Source organism: Marmota flaviventris, chromosome 5 (assembly GCF_047511675.1).
Source record: "Marmota flaviventris isolate mMarFla1 chromosome 5, mMarFla1.hap1, whole genome shotgun sequence".
NCBI lineage: Eukaryota > Metazoa > Chordata > Mammalia > Rodentia > Sciuridae > Marmota > Marmota flaviventris.
In genome coordinates this window covers 103,129,302-103,150,757 of record NC_092502.1, presented here as the reverse complement: position 1 = coordinate 103,150,757, position 21,456 = coordinate 103,129,302, and the positions used below count along the sequence as shown (strand labels likewise).

The following is a 21,456-nucleotide window of genomic DNA, read 5'->3' as shown; positions in this document are numbered from 1 at the left end:
TCCTAGGCTCCTCATGGAGGTGGTCTTTTTTCTATGAAGTGACTGCACCAGATGTCAGCTTCCCTTCGCACTGGGTGGTCCTGATTTCCCTAGAATACACAGGGGTCTGGGAACACTGAGGGTGGAAAGCACCCATGCTCAACCCAGGCACAACACTCTGGTGTCCCCAGTCCACTGCAGGTGTGTAGCAGGCAATCTGTTGCCAATAAATGGTGAACATGTGTTTGCTAGTGATTTACTGGCTTTATAATTTAAAGCAGAATAGGATAAACCTCAGGGAATTAAATCCCATCCTGGCTCTATCACTTGCTAGCTTTGTAAGTTTAGGCAGAGACTTCAGTGATTTACTAACTTCAGTAAATTAGAAATTTAGGCTCAAATTCCTCAACTGTAAAAGAAGGAAATAATATTTATCTACCTTCCGGGGTTGTTGGGACGATTAACCAAGGTAACATAAAATGCCAAGTATATTCTAAACACTCAACCATTGTCACTACACCATGCGTGAGCAATGTTATCAAAGACAATACTCCTTCTTGAAGAGAATGGTGGCCTTACAGAGATGTTGTACATAGTCCTAGACCTGCCCCCTGGAGTGTATTATGGTGCATCATATAAAATGTACAGTCAATCTACTTTCTCATTGGTACTAACTAAATACTTATCTATCACTAATTTTCTCAAATTCAAATACCAGTTACTCAGAACAGATTCACTGACTTTGACTTTGTTGTAAATATTTGGCAATAAACAGATACAAAGTATAGACTATAAGGTCCTTGCTTAACATCTGGACAGCATCTTAAGTGATAGCCACCATTTTAAGGAAAAAGTTTTGCTTTGCTACCCAAGGGCATTTCTGAGAAAGGCTCACCACTCCCTCATACCAACCCAACCCCTAACCGCCTGCATTAGGACACCCCACCCCCCGCCCCGCCCCACCCCGCCGGAACCCAAGCCTATTTTGCCTCTCTCCATCTATAGAGAGATGGCCTTTATTTCTCAGCTCTGACAAATAAACTCTCGTGTGTACCTCTGCCTGGTTTCCGTCTTTCATTTCTCTCTTACCCGTCTCTTGTTCCTTGCTTTCCCTTCATAGACCACCCCCCGAAAAAAAACCTTTCAAATATACAATCTTTGTTTTCTTATTTATTAATTTATAATTAAATAGCCTTTGTACAAGCTTTGACACGGCCCTGTATTCTATTTTCAGAGCCAATAATACTTGCAATAGTATTTCCTGTGACTGGATTTCATGATATCTTTCCACATCTTCCTAGAGGAACCACACAGAATATCTTAACTGTTAAATTAAAGTGCTTATTTTAATTTCACTATCTTGATTGTGGTGGCGGTTTCACAGATATATAAATATATAGATAGATAGATAAGTTTTGACATGTACACCTTTACATATGTGTAGTTTATTGTACATCAATCATGCCTCAATTACGCTGTTTAAAAATAAAAGTAACTTTAAGTTTTCCTCTGAGGTTTTTCTGTCTCTTTTAGTAATAACTGACACCTGTACCGGGGTGTGTGTCAGATACATTCCCTTTGCCATCCAGTCCCTCTGGTAGTCCTGCCCTCCACCCTTGGCCTTCCAGCTTCTCATTGGGTTCAGCCAGTGAAGGCCCTGCCTGGAGCAGAGAGGGAAGAAAGAGACCTATTGCCTCAGGCTGCTGGGTTGTCTCAATGGCCACCTATGCCCCTCTGCAAGGTCAGTCTAAGGCAGCCTTTTCTATGTGCCTCTCTCCCCTAGGTTCTGGGAATGTCCCCTTGCTTCCTCCCTTCTGGTCTAAGGCCAGTAACAACTCCACTGTGTCACCACACTACACCTTGTGCTTTCCCCACACATTCTTACCTTTTAAAATAGTCCTGTTATAAATAAACCCTCCCTAAATTATCCTAATTGAAATACGCCATCCCTTCCCAGCTGGAATCCTAAAATATAAGGATGTTATAATATCCAGGGAAAGGGAAGGCCTGCTGTGAAAACACACACACACACATACACACAAACACACACACACACACACAGAGACCTTAAATCAAAAAAGGATTCTTCCCATTGTTACCACTATAAGTTTACTCAACAGAAAACTGATCATGGGCTCAAAAACTTCATAACATAGAGTAACTGGCAGCTGAGCAGGATATGTGAAGATAGTATTTTATGGAGTCCAAAAGCCCCAGTGGAGATAAATACTATGCAAATAAATCCTTCAATGGAAAGCTCATCCATCACATGCAGAGAATTAGTTCTGATCACTAGAAAGCACTGCCAAGCGATGCCTGCCGTTTGGTTTTCCTAAGCCAGGCACCATGCCAGGTGGTCAGCTGAAGTCTGCCTCCATTATCTACAATCATATGGAGCAGGGAATTCGTTCTTTTCAGTGCCTGAGAATTTATTTGACACAGCGTTTTTATGGCATGATTGGGAAGCAGAAGCCAAACTCTGGATGACAGCCAAAAACATGTTTTTGGTCTGTTCAAACACTATTTGAAGTCAGGAAGCTGTAATGGGTTGAGAAGCAGTAAACAGGTAAATGCCAAGCTGGTTCCCATCAAGCACTTGAACTGAGCACAGAACTAGGGAGTCCCACCATCCTCCAGGGGGCAGGACACCAACAGGTATGAAAAGAAAACAAGAAGAGAGCCCTTGTAAATACAACAGCCCCTGAAACTATTGCATTCTAATACCCATCTTCAATGTCCAGAGAGAAAGTATGAACAGAGAAGGTTGAATGTAGGACATAGGACAGTCCAAAGGGATGGCCTGCCTATCTACCATGTGTGGCTGCCCCTTGTTCATTAAACCAAATCTTTTTGCAAAAAGATTTTATTTGACCATCAAGCATTCACACCACAAAGGCCAAAAATCTGCAAACCTAGAAACAAGACCTGGCTTATTTCTGGGTTCTTTTCATGAAATAACTGATAAGAAGTCGTCATTTACATGTTTGTTGAACCTAATAATTTATTTGGTCTCATGAATTATTCTGTCCTCTGCAGACCTAAGAGATACTAGCAGTATGGTCTCATGAGCTTACAAGAGAAAAGCCATCTCCTGCTATGGGAGAGACGGACAGCAGCTTCCACGTCAGAACTTCTTCCAATTCACCTTTCTGAGGATCTAGGCAGTTTACTGATAAAATATTCATTTGGGAGCTCAGGGCACAACATTTCAGTCACCCTCATAAGAAACTATCAGGGGCTAAGTGGCCATTGCTACACACATATGGCAACCAATGCCACTTCTCTTCAAACCTGAACAGAGGAGAGATAACATCCAGTTGAGCAGAAGGAAGGTTCCCTCCAGTCCCTCTGACTTGTGTGAGGTGAACTCATAACCTTGCTGCACCACGTATTTGTGCACCTCCTGCCACTGTATTTCAAAGCTCAGAAAAATGATCAGTCCTGCCCTTCTACCTTCCACACTAGAGAGGCTGGAGGGAAGCTTCACAACTGAAGCACAATCCCAAAATATGCCAGTGGCCATTCAGGAGTTCACAATTTCCAGCCTGTGCCTTGGCCACTATACCACAGGTTTTAACCATGGTAAAGGACCACTTGTGGCCCCTTGGGGTTTATTCCTAGAGATGCCCTGCAGAATGAATGGATAGTGGAAAATCTGCTCCCTCCCCCTGAAGCCTTCTAAAACTCAGTCAGCTGCCTGAGCCGCTGAAGCCAAGAGCTACAGAACACACATTATGTGTGTCAGGAGCCTGGCTTGGCCATCTGGATGGGGTCTGCAGTACTCAGGCTGCAAAACTGGCCCATGTCACTGACAGTTTTAAGGGTCTATTTATTTTGGTATTGATTAGTAAAGAGTGCAAGTCTCTGACTAAACCCACAAAGGGATATTGTTTGTAAAAAGAATAAACGAGGCAGAAATGGTTTCAGTGACTTCCTCTGTTTAAATTATTTAAGGGGATGTAAAGGATGCATAACAGGCATTTATAATGAAAAGGAAAGATTATATGAAGAAATCTGAAGAAAAGGAATTTTTGGTAAGGTGATATGACCAAGAAAGCAAAGACAAAAGATAGTAACCAGAGAGTCACAGTTCATGCTCAAAGTGATTCTTGAAATAACAAGCCTCACAAATCAATGAACAATGCAGGCAACAACAAAATCCAGCACGTTAAATGCTCACATTTTACCCAGCCCCAAACTTATTTCCTCCATTTCCACTTTCTTTGGAGGCAAAATATATAAAACGTGAAAATTTTCCTTTAAAATATCTTCAATACTTGCAAAATAAGGTCTCCAGACTCCCCTTTCCTCCTGGAAACATGACTCTTGACTCTGGCTAAGCTGAAGAGGGACCCATCAAAGCAAGTCACCACCAGGGCTCCCTTTGCAGTATGTGTTGGAGCTGTGACATGTTTTAATGGTGCCATCTTGCTGGTCACCATGAAGTTAATGCATCCTTTACATCCCCTTAAATGAACACAGGAATAAAGACTAACGAGTGCTTTCTCTTTGGCAGCACCAATGGCCTCTTGGCTGCATGTTTCTCTTCTCTCCCTATTTGGATGACTTTGCCAGAAAGTCCTATGAACCCTCTTAACTGGTGACATATATCCTCCCCACAAGTCCTACACCCATTTATTCCAGTTCCTAACTTCTCTTTGCCCCACTTCTAACTGTAGAGTCCAGGAGAGGTGGCCAACATCAGGAATCCACCAGAGGTAAGCCAATGAGGAAGCAGGCAGGCCACTCAGGGCAACAAGGACAGCAGCATCAGCGAGGCCACCCTCAGACAGAACTCCTTCCTCTAGCTAGGCCCTCCTCTGCCTGAGGCACAGGCCCTGCCTGTCCCCATTTTTGAGGCTAACTTGAAGCAAAAGTCAAGAATTACCCACAGTGTTCCTGGACAGCTCTCTTCCTATATTTCCTGTCCAAGGTTCATCTTCAGGAGTGAACGAAAGGCCATGAAAGTGTCTAGTCTGTTTATCAACGTGATTAAGAAAAATGTGGCTTGGGTCCCTTAAGTATGAGACCTTGGAGTCATCTTTCATTGCATCTATTCTCTGCCAAGGTTTATAGAGTTCTGGTGGAGTGGCCTCCTCAGTCCGCAAGGGAAGAACAAGGCAAGGACTAGAGTTACTTTAATTTTATCCCAGAAGGAACTGTTTCCACTAAGGTCTACCACCTCTAATTTTCTTTAACCTTATTAATTTCTTTAAAAGGAAGCAGGTGGCCTGCCAATCCTAGGGATGACATGCTAATCCTCGTAGTTTGATTAAGATAGTGACCTCTTTCAGGAAATGTTGTGTTTAAGTGTGTAGCACACTAGTGCACTTAGTTGTTCAACACAGTGTTTCTCTAGGCCAGAGACAGTAACCTACAGGAGAAACCAGATCCCAGGACGGACAACTTCCAAAAAAACACATACTGGGAATACAGATATACAGTGACTGTTTTTATGTTGAACTCAGTCAATTTGTTAGACTATGAAAAAAAAATCAGTATTTTCAAGTCCCTATTTGAATGAAAAGCAGTATACCAATTCCATTAGAAAAGCTGGAGGATTTTTAAATTCACATTTTTAATCTTGAGATTTTTGAATGAGGAAGAAATGAATATAAAATCTATTTCCTGTAGGCAAAACAAACCTCTGAAGGGTACCCAACAAACTAATAAACAGGTGCCTCCTAAGGGAAGAAAGGCTGGGAGATAGCACAAAAGGATCTTTATGCCTGAAACTTTTGAATGAATTGCCTAGAAGCAATTTTTAAAAGAACAATGTCACTTTCTTTAAAATTTACTTATTTAGATAAGACCCATTCTTTATTATATAACAATATTATATAATAAATATAATTCTTTAGCATATTATAGCCTTCAAGGTAACATTATTATAAAAATAAGAACAAGGAACACGGGAGGCCTAACATTTTATCAGCATTAGGCTCAGGGAGGCCCAGCCTCTCTCTGAGCTCTGGGCACACTTTGGGCACCCTCAATGACTCAGTTCCAGCATCACCTTCTCCCCATTCTTAGAACAAGCTCACTCCAGCCTCAGAGCCTTTGCTTCCACAGCTCCTCCCTCACTGTTGAACTCTCTTTCCAGGATCTTTGTGTGACTTGCTCCTCTTGATTCAGGCCTCTGCCAATACCATCTCCTCCTTGGAGATACCTTCATGAGGCACTATCATTTTACCTACTCTATTTTCTCCCCCATATATATTGCCATGCCATTTAAATTCACCTCACTTACCCATTTGTTTACATGTACTTATTTTACTCCCCTCTTGGTCACTCTTTCTCCTCACCTCACCCGCCACTAGACTGTAAGCACCAGGAAATCCCCAGAGGCTAGCACAATGCCTAGTAGCTCCATATTTCTTGAATGAAAGAATACATCATGCTTAATGGTGATGGACTAAAAGCTTGCAAAAGACGAGGCTGTCCACTATTGTCACCTCTAAGAAACTTGCCCATAGTCCAGACATAACTAACAGAAGTGAGAATTGAGATTTTTGAACAAGGGAGAAATGAATATAAAATCTGTTTTGTATATGCATAGACATATGTGACCACAGAATAGAACTGTGAGTCTAGAAATAAATCCTTGCATCTATGATCAATTGATTCTTCACAAGGATGCAAAGAACATTCAATGAAGAAAGAATGTGTTTTTCCCCCCAATGGATGGAACTAAAACAACTAGATATCTACATGCAACCACATATCTCACCTCACATACAAAAATTAGCTCAAAATGGATCAAAAACCTAAATGTAAGAGTTAAAACTACAAAACTTCTACAAGAAAACACAGATAAAATCTTTGTAATCTTGTATTACACAATGGCTTCTTAGATAAGACACCAAAGAACAAGTGACCGAAAAAAAAGAAAGATAAATTTTACTACATCAAAATTTAAAGCTTTTGTTGTATATCAAAAGACACGATCAAGGAAGTAAAAAGCAACCCAGAGATGGGAGAAAATATTTGCAAATCATATCTGATTAAGGTTTAGTTTCCAAAATATAGCAAGAACTCTTGTTTGGAGATACAGGTTTCCTCAGTTCTTATATTCTCCAAGGAAAGATTTCAGAAAAGACACAGAAGCAGTGCATTGTATGCGCAAGCAAAAAGATGAAAGGACACTCCCCAGACATGACAGCAGGTTGTCCTGAGCAGAAGCAACCTCGGATTTCAATTGGGAGACTCAAGCAAATAGAAAAAACATGAGTAGCATAGGGTCGTGTGAGCGCTGGAGGGTTCCTGTCTCATACACTCCAAGAATGAAGTATGCAGACCATGAGGGGTGAGAAATCATTAGCAGATTTATTAGAAGCAAGCAAGGAAAGCTCCCACAGAATAGGAGGGGTCCCAAAGAGAGTCTCTGTTTGGGGTTTTTATACTATTTTGATGGAGAACTAAACTTTCATTGGAGAGTCCCCCTGATTGTTCTCTTTCTCTGTCTCAATTGAAGGTGTACCATTTTAATTTTTTATTCCCATAATGGTATGACTTAATATGTTTGTTAACCTGAGTTTGTCCTGTATATGTTCCTTAAAACAGAAGAATTGTTTGGGTTCAAAACAACTCCTTGGGATTGACCAATGTTAAGGTAGTCAAGGAAAGCTGGGGCAACAGCAGAATGTGTGGGCATCCGGCATGAGTAGGGCCTTCCAGTCAGCCAGACAAAAACAAAAAACAAGTTTTAGCCTAGGGTTTTTATCTGGGGTGGTAGTCCTGCCCCACAAGCGTAACAGTTTATTTAACAAAACAAAAGTATGCTCCAGAGAACTGGAGGCCTTTCCAAGAGAGGGGGTGGGCTTCAAATATGGATTCCATCTGTTTTTGTCTCCTTTCCACCAGAATTTGGTTCCTCCCTTGAAGCTATGTCACATGACTGGTAGACATGATTGACAGGTGGTATTATACAATTCTGGGCAGAAGAGCTTAAACCCTATTCCCAGCATTCCTGGTGAAAGCCCACAAGGGAGTCAAAACCATAATGCTAATATTAGAATTGCCTCATCATTTGCCAAAGATTACCTTGGGGCATACTGCACTTGGTGAGCATGCCCAGGGAACCCACTGGGACAGGCTTGACTGAGGGGGTATATAGTCTCCAGAAAGAACCTGGACTTCTAACTGCAGATGGGTGTGACTTTCCTGTCACTCAATTTTAGGATTCCCTACCCTTGGTCTGCCCCTAATTTCTCTCTCCCTTCCTGTGGACCTGTGCATGTCTACAGAATTACCCTGTTTCTTCATATCTCTACTGCTCATGTCTACCTGTTACCTATCACTCTTACAACTCAACAAAAGATAAATTTTAAAATAGTCAAAGGATCTGAATAGACATTTCTTCAAAGAAGATACAAAAATAGTAAGACATGAAAAGATGATCACCATCATTAATCATTAGGAAATGCAAATCAAAACCACAACAAGATACCACTTTATTTTCATTAGGATGACCAGAAGTCTAGAATAAACGTCACATAAATAACAAGTATTGGCAAGGATATAGGGAAATGGAAGCCCACGTGCATTGCTAGTGAAAATATAAAATGGCGCCACTGCTGTAGGAAACAGTTTGGCAGTTTCTCAAGAAATTAAAACATTAGAGTTGCTATATGACCCAGCATTCCATTTCTAGGTATTCAAGAGAACTAAAAATGTTCATACAAAAATTTGTACATGGATATTACAGCAGCATTATTCATAATAGCCAAAAAGTATAACAACCCAATGTCCATCAATTGATGATGAATGAATAAAGAAGATGTAGAAAATATCCATACAATGGAGTATTACTGAGCCATAAAAGGGAACAATAAATGCTATATATATATATATATATATATATATATATATATATATATATAGGCATCATATATATTATATGAGTCCACTTAAATGTCATATCCAAAATAGGCAAATCTAGAGAGAGGAAAAAAAACAGATTATTGATTTTCAGGTCCTGGTGGAATGAGGGAGTAGAAGACTGCTAATGATTATGCAGTTTCTTTTTAGAGAGATGAAAACATTGGTTGTAAAACTCTGTACACGAATTATACTTTAAAATGATGGATTTTATAGCATATGAACTATAATTTTAAAAATAGTATAAGGAAATGGTCAATATTATATAATATTATATATTGCTGGTGGGAACATACATTGGTACAATCTCTTGAAATTCAATTTTGCAATATTTATCAAAATTACAAACACTATCTACTCTTAAATCCAGAAAATTCCTTTTCTAGGAATTTTCCCTATAAATATATTCAAATACAAGATACTGACTTCACCTTCTTTGGGAAATCAAGAGAACATTCATCATTATATGGCTGATTAAATAAAGCATGGTATATCCACTTAACAAAACATTATGAAGCCATAAAAATTAATGAGGATGCTCTTTATTTAACAACATGGAATGATTCGAATGTTAATCAAAAAACAAAATGACATACAAAATGGTATGAAGGGTTTGTTACCAGTCTTTTGAAAAGAGGGGAATATCTACATAAGTATTTGCTTCTACACTCATAGAGCACTTTCAGAAGGACATATACAATTCAGTGAGCACTGTTTGCCTACAAACATGGGAACTGGAATCTAAAGAACAGAACGTTTGGGGGAGGGATTTTCAATATATGCCTTTTTGTGAGTTTTGAGTTTTGAAACCACATGAATGTGTTTTCTATTTTAAAAACAAATAAAATATAGATTTTTAAAAGATTTTTTAAATGATGAGTAAATAAATCTGTGGGAAACCATGAGCCTGAGTTTAGAGAAACCAGAATTCTGTTTCCTGGGTTTACTAGGAACTACTTACCTCATCTGCCATTCATTTTCCCCATGTCACCCACCCACTTCACTCAGGCTGTCTATATATTTTTCACCAAAACATAGATGTTTAGAAAAAGATCATTTGTGAGGATTATTAACAACTAAACATTTTTAAATATAAAAATATATTAATAATTTTTAAAAAAGCTTAATTCACACTTCTGTTTAAGTAAATTGATAACAGCAGAATAAGTAGCACACACAATTTGTAAAGCACAAAAGTGTTAGGCAAGATGAATCTTTCCACCAACAGATGGCGATAGTGGGTAGCATAATGTGCATTTGCCAAGTTATAATCTTGTACTAAGGACACAAAAACTTTAGAGTCAAAGAAATTTAAAGCTACAGAGAGTGTTATATATTATATATTACTAATATATTATGTATTATATTTGTTATTACACATCCTATATTAAAAGAGCCCAATTCCTTTATTTACTTATATGGAAATGATGTCATCAAGATAAGAATTTGACACAACCAGAAACAGAAACCTACACCTCATAATTCCTAATCTAAACTCCTAATACTTTAGCAATTAAAAAAACTAAAACTCAGGCTTTCAAGGAAGTGCAAAGACAGTCAGTCAAAGTTTGTTGATCACTTTTCTAATCCTGAGACAATTATGGGAAGGGGCTCTCTAAACATTAACTTAAAATGTGGTTGCCAGGTTCACATATATGACTCTCACGTAGTTCTTCCAAGTGCTTAATTTTGGAATAGCCAACAAATTTTCTCATTTTATTATGCAAAATTATGTACAACAAATTTCCTCATTTTATTATACAAATTATGTACAACAAATGACTTCTTCAGAAATAAAATCTATTTCCATTTTACACTTATGATAGGCAATTTCTAACTAAAAAATATGACAAGTTAATTTTTTAATTGAGACATTTAGGAATGACCTAAATGTCAAAAAAAATGAGATTATTTAGTAACTATGAATCAGGTCTTAAAATGATATTTCTAATAATTCTACATAGGCAATATGTTATTGTGGTTATAGGCACAAACTCTGGAACACACTCTGGTTCACATCCTACTCCACCATTTACTAGCCCTGTGGCCCTGTGACAAATTTCTTAGTCTCTTCCAGCCTCAGTTTTCTTTTTAGAATATAGGGATGCTAAGAGTAGGCCTATCTCATAGGATCTTTGTGAGAATTAGTTAATACTTGTAAAGTGACCAGGACAGTACCAGCATATAGTGCCTGAGGGCAATAAGACTCCTAAGCCCTCCCACAAGTGTTTACTCCTTTAGAAGAAGATGCTTACTAGCCCAGCATCTAACTGGGTCTCATGAACTCTGAAGGAATAAAATGGGTAAAAGAAAAGTCAAGAGAAAGATTTGGGAAAGCTAGCGTGCCTAGAGTCAGCTACAGGGAGAGAACAATAAAGGATTTTGGAGTAGCCAGCTTCACCTTTCCTCTATTCCTTAACCACAGGGTTCTCCAAATACTCAAGTATTTTCCCAAGACTGAATGTTGGTGTCTGATGGGAGAGTATATTAAGGGACAAAAGCAGTCAATTCGATATTTTGAAATATGGCATTTGCTTTCCTGTTCAAGTCTGTTGGAAAGGAAGTCATTGGAGAAATGAATGGCCCTTCATTGTTTTGCAATTTAAGTTAAGTTCTCTTATTCGGAGCAAATGCAGAACCCTTCAGACAGACTTCACCTTCCTTTTCTCCCTTTTCTTTAGTTGCATATCCCTCTACTCTACAAAGTGTCCTAAAGGGAGGTTTGCATTACAGTAGGGATTCCTGATTACATTTAGCAGCCCCATTGGAACCGTGTGAAGTACTCACTGCTGACCATGAAGGAAACCACACTTTTATCTCCACTGCAAAACCTTGGCTACAGCTGTTTCTTAGCAAAATAATTTCCTCTTTATAAAAGTCTTCAGACCACCGTTCAAACCTCTATTTTAAATGAATCTTCCCTTCTCTTGGTCTTCGGACACCATGAGGCTAGATTTGGACTAAAAATTTATGTGAACACATGCTTGGGAGGTCAGGGTTCAAGGATATCTCCTGTGACTAGCACAAAACGTTTGAAATGTTTGATTAAAATAAAAGTTATACATCATCTAAAATATATATGGGGGAAAGATATATGTGTTGTATCCAAAAGTACCAGTATGAACTACTGTATTCAATCTTACTCGTATTGAGGGGAAAAGTTCTGTTTTATAGGCCCGAAATAACTAGTGGACATAGACAAAACACAAAACAGCATTACCACTTTCTAGCTATATGATTCTAAACATTTCATCCAGTTTTTGCAGGACATTTCTTCAACTGTAAAGGGTTAAAGATAACAACCTCATTGGCTGTTTCAATAATTACCTTTAAAGACATTAAAGCACTCTGAAGTGTTCTTGCTCTTCTTAGTCATCTAACATATGCACACTCTGTACAGTTTCTCTATTAATTACAGAGATGTTTCTAAAGAAAAGCATTAAAAGAGTGAAGAAGCTCAAAGGGGTTCAATACAAAGTTAAACAAAGGAATATCAGCAGCCCAAGAAAAATCAGTCTGGGGTTTCATTCTATGGATATTGGGAACGTGGAAAAATCACTTCAATCATTGGTTTAACACTCCTAACCTATGACCACTGGGTTCCTGTAGTACCTGGGTCGCCCCCAAAGCAGGGTCTTTGATTTTGACTACTCCGGGGGACCCAACCCTTTCCCTCTCCCTCTCCATTCCTCCTTTATAAGGTTGCTCAGGAGAGGCCTTTCTGCCTTTTCTGCAAGCTGACGGCCAGGCTGGGAGCCTACCATTCCCAAAAACCTCTTCGCCAGACCTTTAGAAAACGAAAGCCCACTCATGAACCAGGGCAGGGGCGGGGGGCTCCGTGATGCTGCGCGACCTGAGCTGGGCATGCGCAGAGCCGCGGCAGGCTGCAGGCCTGGGAGGAGCTAGGTCCCCTCAGCCCGGCGAGAAGCCTCCTGGCCTCGACCCAGGTTTGACAACTGAGCCCAGTTGGTCCACGCCCGCGTCTCGCAGGCCAAGTCTGGCCGGGAGCGGGAGGGCCGCGGCCGCAGGCGGGCGGGGCGGGGCTGGGCGCGGGGCCGAGCGGGCTGCCGGGGACGCTGCATACCTGGTAGCGGCCAGTGAGCAGCTGGCTCCGCGACGGCGTGCACAGCGGCTGCGTGTAGTAGTTGTCCAGGAGCACCCCGCCGGCGGCCAGCGCGTCCAGGTGCGGCGTGCGAATGTAGGAGCCGTGGAAACCCACGTCGTTCCAGCCCAGGTCGTCCGCCAGCACGAAGACCAGATGGGGTGGCCGGCCGGCCTCCGCGCCCCGGCCCGGCTGTGGCAGCAAGAGCATCAGCCAGAGCAGCGGCAGCGGCAGGCCAGGGCCTTGGTGCAGGCTCGCCGCCGCGCCGCGCGGGCCCATCCTGCGCTGCCCGAGGGCCCGTGCCAGTGGCGCCACCAGTCCCCAGCACCGCTGGTAGAATCAGGAACTGGTGCTGGCCTGCTCCGCCCCGGCGCGGGACTTCACCCTGCAGCACCGAGGGCTGGGGAGGCGGATCCCCTCGCACCCGCAGCTTCGGAGCCGGGCCCTCGGTGGTTGTGGCGGGGAGGAGCCAAAGTGGGCTCCCGCCGGCCAGCAGGGAGTAAACTCCGCGGGTGTTGAAAGGCACCAAGACCCTTGTCTTTTCTAGCGATGAGCTTGGTACCTTGGCATCCTAAAAGAGAATATGTATTCTTTTTAATAACTCTCAACAGTTTACAGAGCATTTTTACATCCTTTATGTCTAAATCCTGGCAGCTAGGCATTGTAATTAGTGCCCATTTTTCAGAAGAAACAAGCTTATAAATGATTGAGCCTCAGGCTCTAGATTCTGAGGTATGCTATTTTAACAAGTCATTTCTACTCAAGAGGCCACCCTAGGGCCTGTGGGAGGATAGTGAAGAAGCAGTAGTCTAGATTGTGTTTAGATTCGTATAAGTATAGTGCACATCTGTGAAACCACTTCCTCCCCACCAGCCAACAGTGGGCCAAATACTCAGTCTGGCTGCACAACGTCTTTTTGAAGGGACAGTTTACTTGCAGGTTGCCCTAGAGTTGTTTGGCATGTTGAGTGGTCATTGAATAGCTAATTCGGGCTTCTCTACCAAGTGGTGAACCCTAGAAGTACAATATCTAATTTGCCTGAAACGCCTGCAGGCAATAAAAGAAGATTTCCTTTAATATGTCCTTAATGAATTGGGAAGTTAACCTTATGACCAATATATTCCCAGTATCATCTGTGATTTTCTGCTTACTCTATGTCTGGAGATAAATTATAGTTGTTAAGGGCAGGGGGAAGTGTTTTTTTGCATTGCCTAGAAAACACATCTTTTCAGGTTGAGGCTGAGTCTGTGGGAGTTACTTTAAACAACTTTTAAGTTGTAGACAAATGATAGCCATGAAAAATAATTCTTGTTTTTACATGCAAATGAACTCTGGAATGACACCCCTCCCCCTTCAATGTCACCATTAAGGAAAAAAGTTTCACCTCCACTGGCCATTTATTATAATATTCCTGATCTGTTCTGTGAATTGTCCTTTGCATTGGTTTTAACATCAGTTTCCTCCTTAATGAGTTAAATAAAATCTAACCGTGTATTCATTACTATATTTGTGTGAGGGTCGTGATTTTACCTATGGGGGGTGGTGTCCTTTAATGCACAAAATGTTTTTTTTTTACAATTTTTTCCTTTAATTAGTGTTATTTATATTATATCTACTTTTCATCTCAAGTGGAATTTGTGAAATTTAGCAGGAAAAATATTTTAGCATTAACTAAATTCAAAAGAGAAAATTTTAAGTTCTTTGTGTTCTTTGACTTCTTATGAAGAAGTCATTTAAAGATCCTGTAGAAGATCTTGAAGGACTAAGAATTTCCACTTTGCCTGTGCAGATCCTTCTTCCCCATGTACCCTTCTTGATAAAAATCAAATTGCCCAAACAATGGCTGTTAATCCTCAGGAACGATTCTTTCTTTAATCAACTGTTGCTGAAACTAACTGAATCTTCTCATGTCCTACGTTTTCAGATAAGAGCCCATACTAGTAGTGCTCTGCAAATGTGCAGATGGATGAGTTAATTCTATTTTTTATCCATGTGTCAAACACATATAATGTACAGTACAGACTAGTAATTTTATAAACTCTCTTCATTGGAGTTTGTTTGATGTTTCCTTATTATAAAATTTAGGTTATGTGTCTGTGCAAGTGTATAACAAAAGTGATGAGGTATGCTTCTCAGTGCCTCAAATGAAGAGGCTCATGATATTGATTTGCTCTCTTAATGGAGTAGCTTTGTCAAGGTAGTCATTTCTCCAGCATAAAGTTACTATTATCCACTTGTGATTAATGCGTTACTTTATGTAGAGAGATGCTTTGAGAATATGTTAATATTCTGTTATCCCTCAAATTTTTGCTTATTATAAGTTTTAGTGTCTTGCTTTTGCTTCAGTTATAATTAGGATGGCTGCTTGATGCGTGACATCAAGAGTGATTTTTCTAATTATATCACTTCTGTATTTATTAGTTGCTTTTCTACTGTAAGAAAACTTTATCTTCCTATTGATTTATTTCAACATGAATTCATGGGTTCTTGTTTTAATCAATATGTGCTAATTCTTTACTATAATTACTTCAATGCTTGAATTTTCTCTGGTTTGGCCAGGGAGCCCTTTCAATCTGTCTCATATCCTTTTGACATGTCCTCTTCAAACTTTGAGGATTTCCTTACCTTTTGGTACAATGAGATTTTCAACTCCTTATGTATTTTCCTTCTCCAATCCTGTAATCAGACATTTCTTCAAGGAATTGTGATTCTTATTAATAGAAGATGGCATTTAGAAACCAAGATGTTTACTTTAGGAGTGCTCATTACTACTGAGCTGTCATTGCTTTTAGACTCTCTCACCAAATAACCAGTGAAACTAGACATATACATACATACACACATACATAAATGTTCATATATACATACCCACATACTGTGTGTGTGTATAAAACCATGAGTTCATAGTGAATAACTCTTGATTCTGTTTTCTCCCCCTTTCCATATATGTGGTGTGGGTTGTGACAATTGTCATTATCACCAGCTATTAAAAAGTACTATATTAAAGACAGACTTGCAGAAAACGAATCATACTCTTACCCTATGATCCAGCAAATTCACACCTTGGTATCTACCCAAAAGAGTTAAAAACTTAAGTCCACACAAAAATCTGCACACAAATTTTATGCCAGCTTTATTTATAATTACCAAACTTGGAAGTAACCAAGATTGTCCTTTAATGGGTGAATGGATAAATAAACTGTGATGCATCCAGATGATAGAATATTATTAATAAATGAGCTTGATAAAGCCATTAAAAGACGTAGAGAAATCTTAAATCATTGAGTGAACGAAGCCAATCTGAAAAGGCCACAAACTATTAATTCCAAATATGTGACATTCTGGAAAAGGCAAAACTATGGACATAGTGAAAAAGATCAGAGGCTGGGGGAGAGAGGTAAATAGGCAGAGCACAGAGGATTTTTAGGACAGGTATAAACTATTTTTATCATACTAAAATGTTAGACCTATGTCATTGTGTACATTTGTCCAAACCCGCAGGATGCATGACATCAAGAGTGATCCTTAAAGTAAATTATGGACTTTAGGTGATTGTCTTAGTCCATTTTCTGTAGCTATAAGAATACCACAGAGTAGAGTATAGAAGAAGAGAGTTTCACTTTGCTCACATTTCTGGAAGCTGGGAAGTCCAAGAACATGATATGGGAAATCTCTGTATCTTCCTCTCAATTTTGCTGTGAATCAAACTGCTCTAAAAACATTAAGTCTTAAAAAAAAGGTAACATACAGTCATACATCAGTTAATGACAGGGATATGATCTCATAAATGCACTGCTAGGTAATTTTGTTGTTTTGAAAGAAGTTCCTAAAGTTTACTTACATAAACCTAGATGGCTACAATATCACTAGATCATATAATCTAATGGGACCACCATTGTACACAAGGTCTGTCATTGGACATCCTTACATGGGCATGGTTGCACTTTTTAATTTTTGCAAATGTTATATAAGAAATAATATCTCACTATAGTTTTTTATTTTTATATTTCTCTTATTATGAGTAAAGCTAAGCATCTTCATGTGTTGAAGGGTCATTTTCACATCATTTTTGTGAATTGTCTGTGTCATTTTCTATTGGGTTTCAACTTTTTTCTCCCTCCTAGAAGTTATTTATATCTTACAATGATTATCTCTTTAATTGTGATATGTATTAGAACTATGTTCTCTCGGTTTTTCAGTTGACAGATTTTATGGTGTTTCTAACACACACACACACACACACACACACACACATACAGAGTTATTCTTAAAAATGTTAGTAGAGCTGGGTGGGGTGGTGCATGACTATAATCCCAGCAGTTTGGGAGGCTGAGGCAGGAGGATAGCGAGTTCAAAGCCAACCTAGCAAAAGCAAGGTGCTAAGCAATTCAGTGAGACCCTGTCTAAAAATAAAATACAATATAGGAGTGAGGATGTGGTTCAGTGGTTGAGTATCCCTGAATTCAATCCCCTATATCCCCACCCAAAATGTGGTGGTGAATGCCTATAATCCCAGCAACTCAGAAGGCTGAAGCAGGAGGATCACAAGTTTGAGACCAGGCTAGGAAACTTAGCATGACCCTATCTCAAATTTTTAAAAGGATGGGGATGTGGCCCAGTGGGAAAGGGTCTCTGGGTTTCAATCCCCAGTACTGGAAAAAAAATGTTACTCAAATTTATTAACAATTTATTTTATTGAATCTGAATTCTAAATCATAGAATATCCTATACCAAAGCTAAAACAAAATTTACTATGTTTCTTCTAGTATTTTTATAATTCCAGCCTTTACATTTAGATCCTTGATCCACAGGCATTAATTTTTGTGTGTGATGAGAAATATGAATATAGTTTTCTTTTTCCAAATGACTACCCAACTGTCCCAGCACCATTCAATGAGAAGTACATTTTTGCCCCAGTGAAATGAAGTATCATATTAATTTCCAGATATAGTTGGATCTATTTCTGGGCTTTTTGTTTTATTCCACTGGCCTGTTTACCCATAGCGTCAGATTGTCTCAGTTGTACAAACTTCAATGTATGTTTTTTTTAAATGTTCAATATATGTTATTTTTAGTTCTATACAGACATCATACCTTTATTTTGTTTATTTGGTTTTTTTTTTTTTAATGTGGTTCTGGGGAACTAACCCTGTGCCTCATACATGGTAGGCAAGTGTTCTACCACTGAGTCACAACCCCAGCCCTCAATATATGTTTTAATGTACAATAGGTTCCTAAGTGACTTCTTGTAGCTCTTCACTTTTACTGCTTTCCTGGCAATTCCTGCATATTAATTTTTTCATATGAATTTTCATATCAATGTCTTCAGTTCCATTAAAAAAATTGTTGGCATTTTATTGAAATTGACTTAAATTTAAAAGTTAGTTGGTGGAGAACCAAAATCTTTGTGCTATTCATTTGTCACCCAAAAATAACGGGGTCTTTCCATTTATTAACTTCCACTCTTGCATCTTTTAGGAGTGTTTTAAAATTGTCCTCATATTACCCTAAGTATATTATCTTCTCTGTTGCTATGGAAATGGAACTATTTCAATCATTATACCTTTTAACTGATTATTATTGTGAACCTTAAGACCACTGATGGTTGTTAATTCTGCATGGTAATTTATATCCTGCGAATCATTGAATTTTGTTATTATTTATTAATTTAATCATTGGTTTTTAAGGGGTTTCCCAGTATCTAATCATATCAGTAAAAACCATTTCAATCAGTTAGAAGATGCAAAAAATTGGGAATGAAACAAAAGAACACCCAAATCACAAGTGTATACAAAAGTTAATTACTTGGTAGATGGGATGCTTGGAACTTGGAATATGTTTTACATAGAAATTATGTTATACTTTGTCACCTTGTTTATATTCTGACCCACTTAAAACCTATTAGGGACATCTCCCCAATTGGAGGAGGGGCAGAGCAGAGCCGCCACCCGCACCTGCAAGGTAGGCAGACCTGCGACTGACCGGCAGAACAGGCCCAGCGGCCCACCGGTGTGGTAGACACATCACACCAATTGGAGGAAGGGCCCAGCTGCCGCCCGCAAGGTAGGCAGACCGCGCATCCCGGAGAAGGGGCCCAGCGGCCCGCCAGCCTAGTTGAAAGATCACCCAAATTGGAGGAGGGGCACAGCCACCGCCTGCGCCTGCAAGGTAGGCAGACCTGCATCCTGGAGAACAGGCCCAGCGGCCCGCCAGCGTGGTAGACAGATCACCCCTATTGGAGGAGGGGCCCAGCCATTGCCCACAAGGTAGGCAGATTACGCGACCCCGAGAAGGGGCCCAGTGGCCACCGGCATGATAGATCAGCCCAATTGGAGGAGGAGCACAGCCGCCGCCTGCCCCTGCAAGGGAGACTTTGCAACTATACAAGAGCAATATAAATATATAGGGGGAAAATTCAGTAACACAAGAGTTTCACCAAGCAGAAAGAAATGCGAGCAGTATGAAAAGACAAGGAAAGAAAGGACCACAAGCAATGCAGGTCAACTCAACTTTAGAAGAGATAATATCTGCAGCAGATGGAATGTTAGATAAAGAATTCAGGATTTACATGCTTCAGATGATCTGGAGTCTCAAGGAAGACATTAGACAGCAAAATCAGACAATGAAAGATCACTTCAACAATGAATTACATAAACAAATCCAAGAAGCAAAAGATCAACTATACAGGGAGATAAAGGTTATAAAAAACAAACAGAAATCCTAGAAATGCAGGAAGCAATAAACCAACTTAAAAACTCAAATGAGAATACTACCAGCAGAGTAGAACACTTAGAAGATAGAACATCAGACAATGAAGACAAAGTATTTCAACTTGAAAAGAACACAGACAGCTTGGCGAGACTTTTAAGAAACCATGAGCAGAACATCCAAGAAATATGGGATAACATAAAGAGACCAAACTTAAGAGTCATTGGGATACAGGAAGGAATACAGGTGCAAACCAAAGGAATGAGCAATCTGTTCAATGAAATAATACGAGAAAACTTCTCAGACTTGAAGAATGAGACAGAATCCCAAATCCTAGAAGCCTACAGGACACTGAATGTGCAAAATCATAAGAGATCCACACCTAGACACATTATAATGAAGATGCCCAACATACAGAATAAGGAGAGAATTTTAAAAGCTACAAAAGAAAGGAAGCAGATTACATATAGGGGTAAACCAATCAGAATAACAGCTGATCTTTCAACACAGACTCTGAAAGCTAGAAGATCCTGGAACAACATATTTCAAACACTGAAAGAAAATGGGTTCCAACCAAGAATTGTGTATCCAGCGAAATTAAGCTTCAGGATGGAAGATGAAATTAAAACCTTCCACGATAAACAAAAGTTAAAAGAATTCGCAGCTAGAAAACCATCTCTTCAAAACATCCTCGGCAAAACATTACAGGAAGAGGAAATGGAAAATAAGAATGAAAACCAACAGTGGGAAGTAGGACAGTAAAGGGGGGGAAAATAATCAAAGAGGAAAACAAACCATGTTTAGTAACAGAAATAAACAAATATGGCTGGAAGAACAACCCATATCTCAATAATAACCCTAAATGTTAATGGCTTAAACTCACCAATTAAGAGACACAGGCTAGTAGAATGGATCACAAAACAAGACCCAACAATATGCTGCCTACAGGAGACGCATTTGATAGGAAAAGACATACATAGGCTGAAGGTGAAAGGTTGGGAAAAATCATATCACTCATATGGACTTCGGAAACAAGCAGGAGTGTCCATACTCATATCAAATAAAATAGATTTCAAGCCAAAGTTAATCAAAAGGGATAAAGAGGGACACTACATACTGCTCAAGGGAACCATACACCAACAAGACATAACAATCATAAATATATATGCCCCAAACAATGGTGCAGCTATGTTCATCAAACAAACTCTTCTCAAGTTCAAGAGTCTAATAGACCACCATACAATAATTAAGGGAGACTTCAACACACCTCTCTCACCACTGGACAGATTTACCAAACAAAAGTTGAATAAAGAAACTATAGAACTCAATAATACAATTAATAACCTAGACTTAATTGACATATATAGAATATACCACCCAACAACTAGCAGTTACACTTTTTTCTCAGCAGCACATGGATCCTTCTCAAAAATAGATCATATATTATGTCACAGGGCAACTCTTAGACATTATAAAGGAGTAGAGATAATACCATGCATCTTATCTGATCATAATGGAATGAAACTGGAAATCAATGATAAAAGAAGGAAGAAAAAATCATGCATCACTTGGAGTATGAACAATAGGTTACTGAATGATCAATGGGTTATAGAAGACATCAAGGAGGAAATTAAAAAATTCTTAGAGATAAATGAAAACACAGACACAACATATCGGAATCTATGGGACACAATGAAAGCAGTTTTAAGAGGAAAATTCATTGCTTGGAGTTCATTCCTTAAAAAAAGAAAAAACCAACAAATAAATGATCTCACACTTCATCTCAA

General features: G+C 39.4%; 1 protein-coding gene across 2 annotated transcripts in view; it reads right to left on the bottom strand.

Moving 5' to 3' along the window:
- The window catches only part of Arsb (arylsulfatase B), a 180,664-nt gene extending 167,199 nt beyond the window's left edge, over window positions 1-13,465 (bottom strand). For both annotated transcript variants that reach the window (XM_027927721.3, XM_027927722.3), the window contains exon 1: window positions 12,944-13,465. In XM_027927721.3, the coding sequence (XP_027783522.2) occupies window positions 12,944-13,240 (297 nt within the window). In that variant the 5' untranslated portion in view covers window positions 13,241-13,465. The remainder of the gene's footprint in view (window positions 1-12,943) is intronic.
- Between the last annotated feature and the right edge of the window lie 7,991 nt (window positions 13,466-21,456).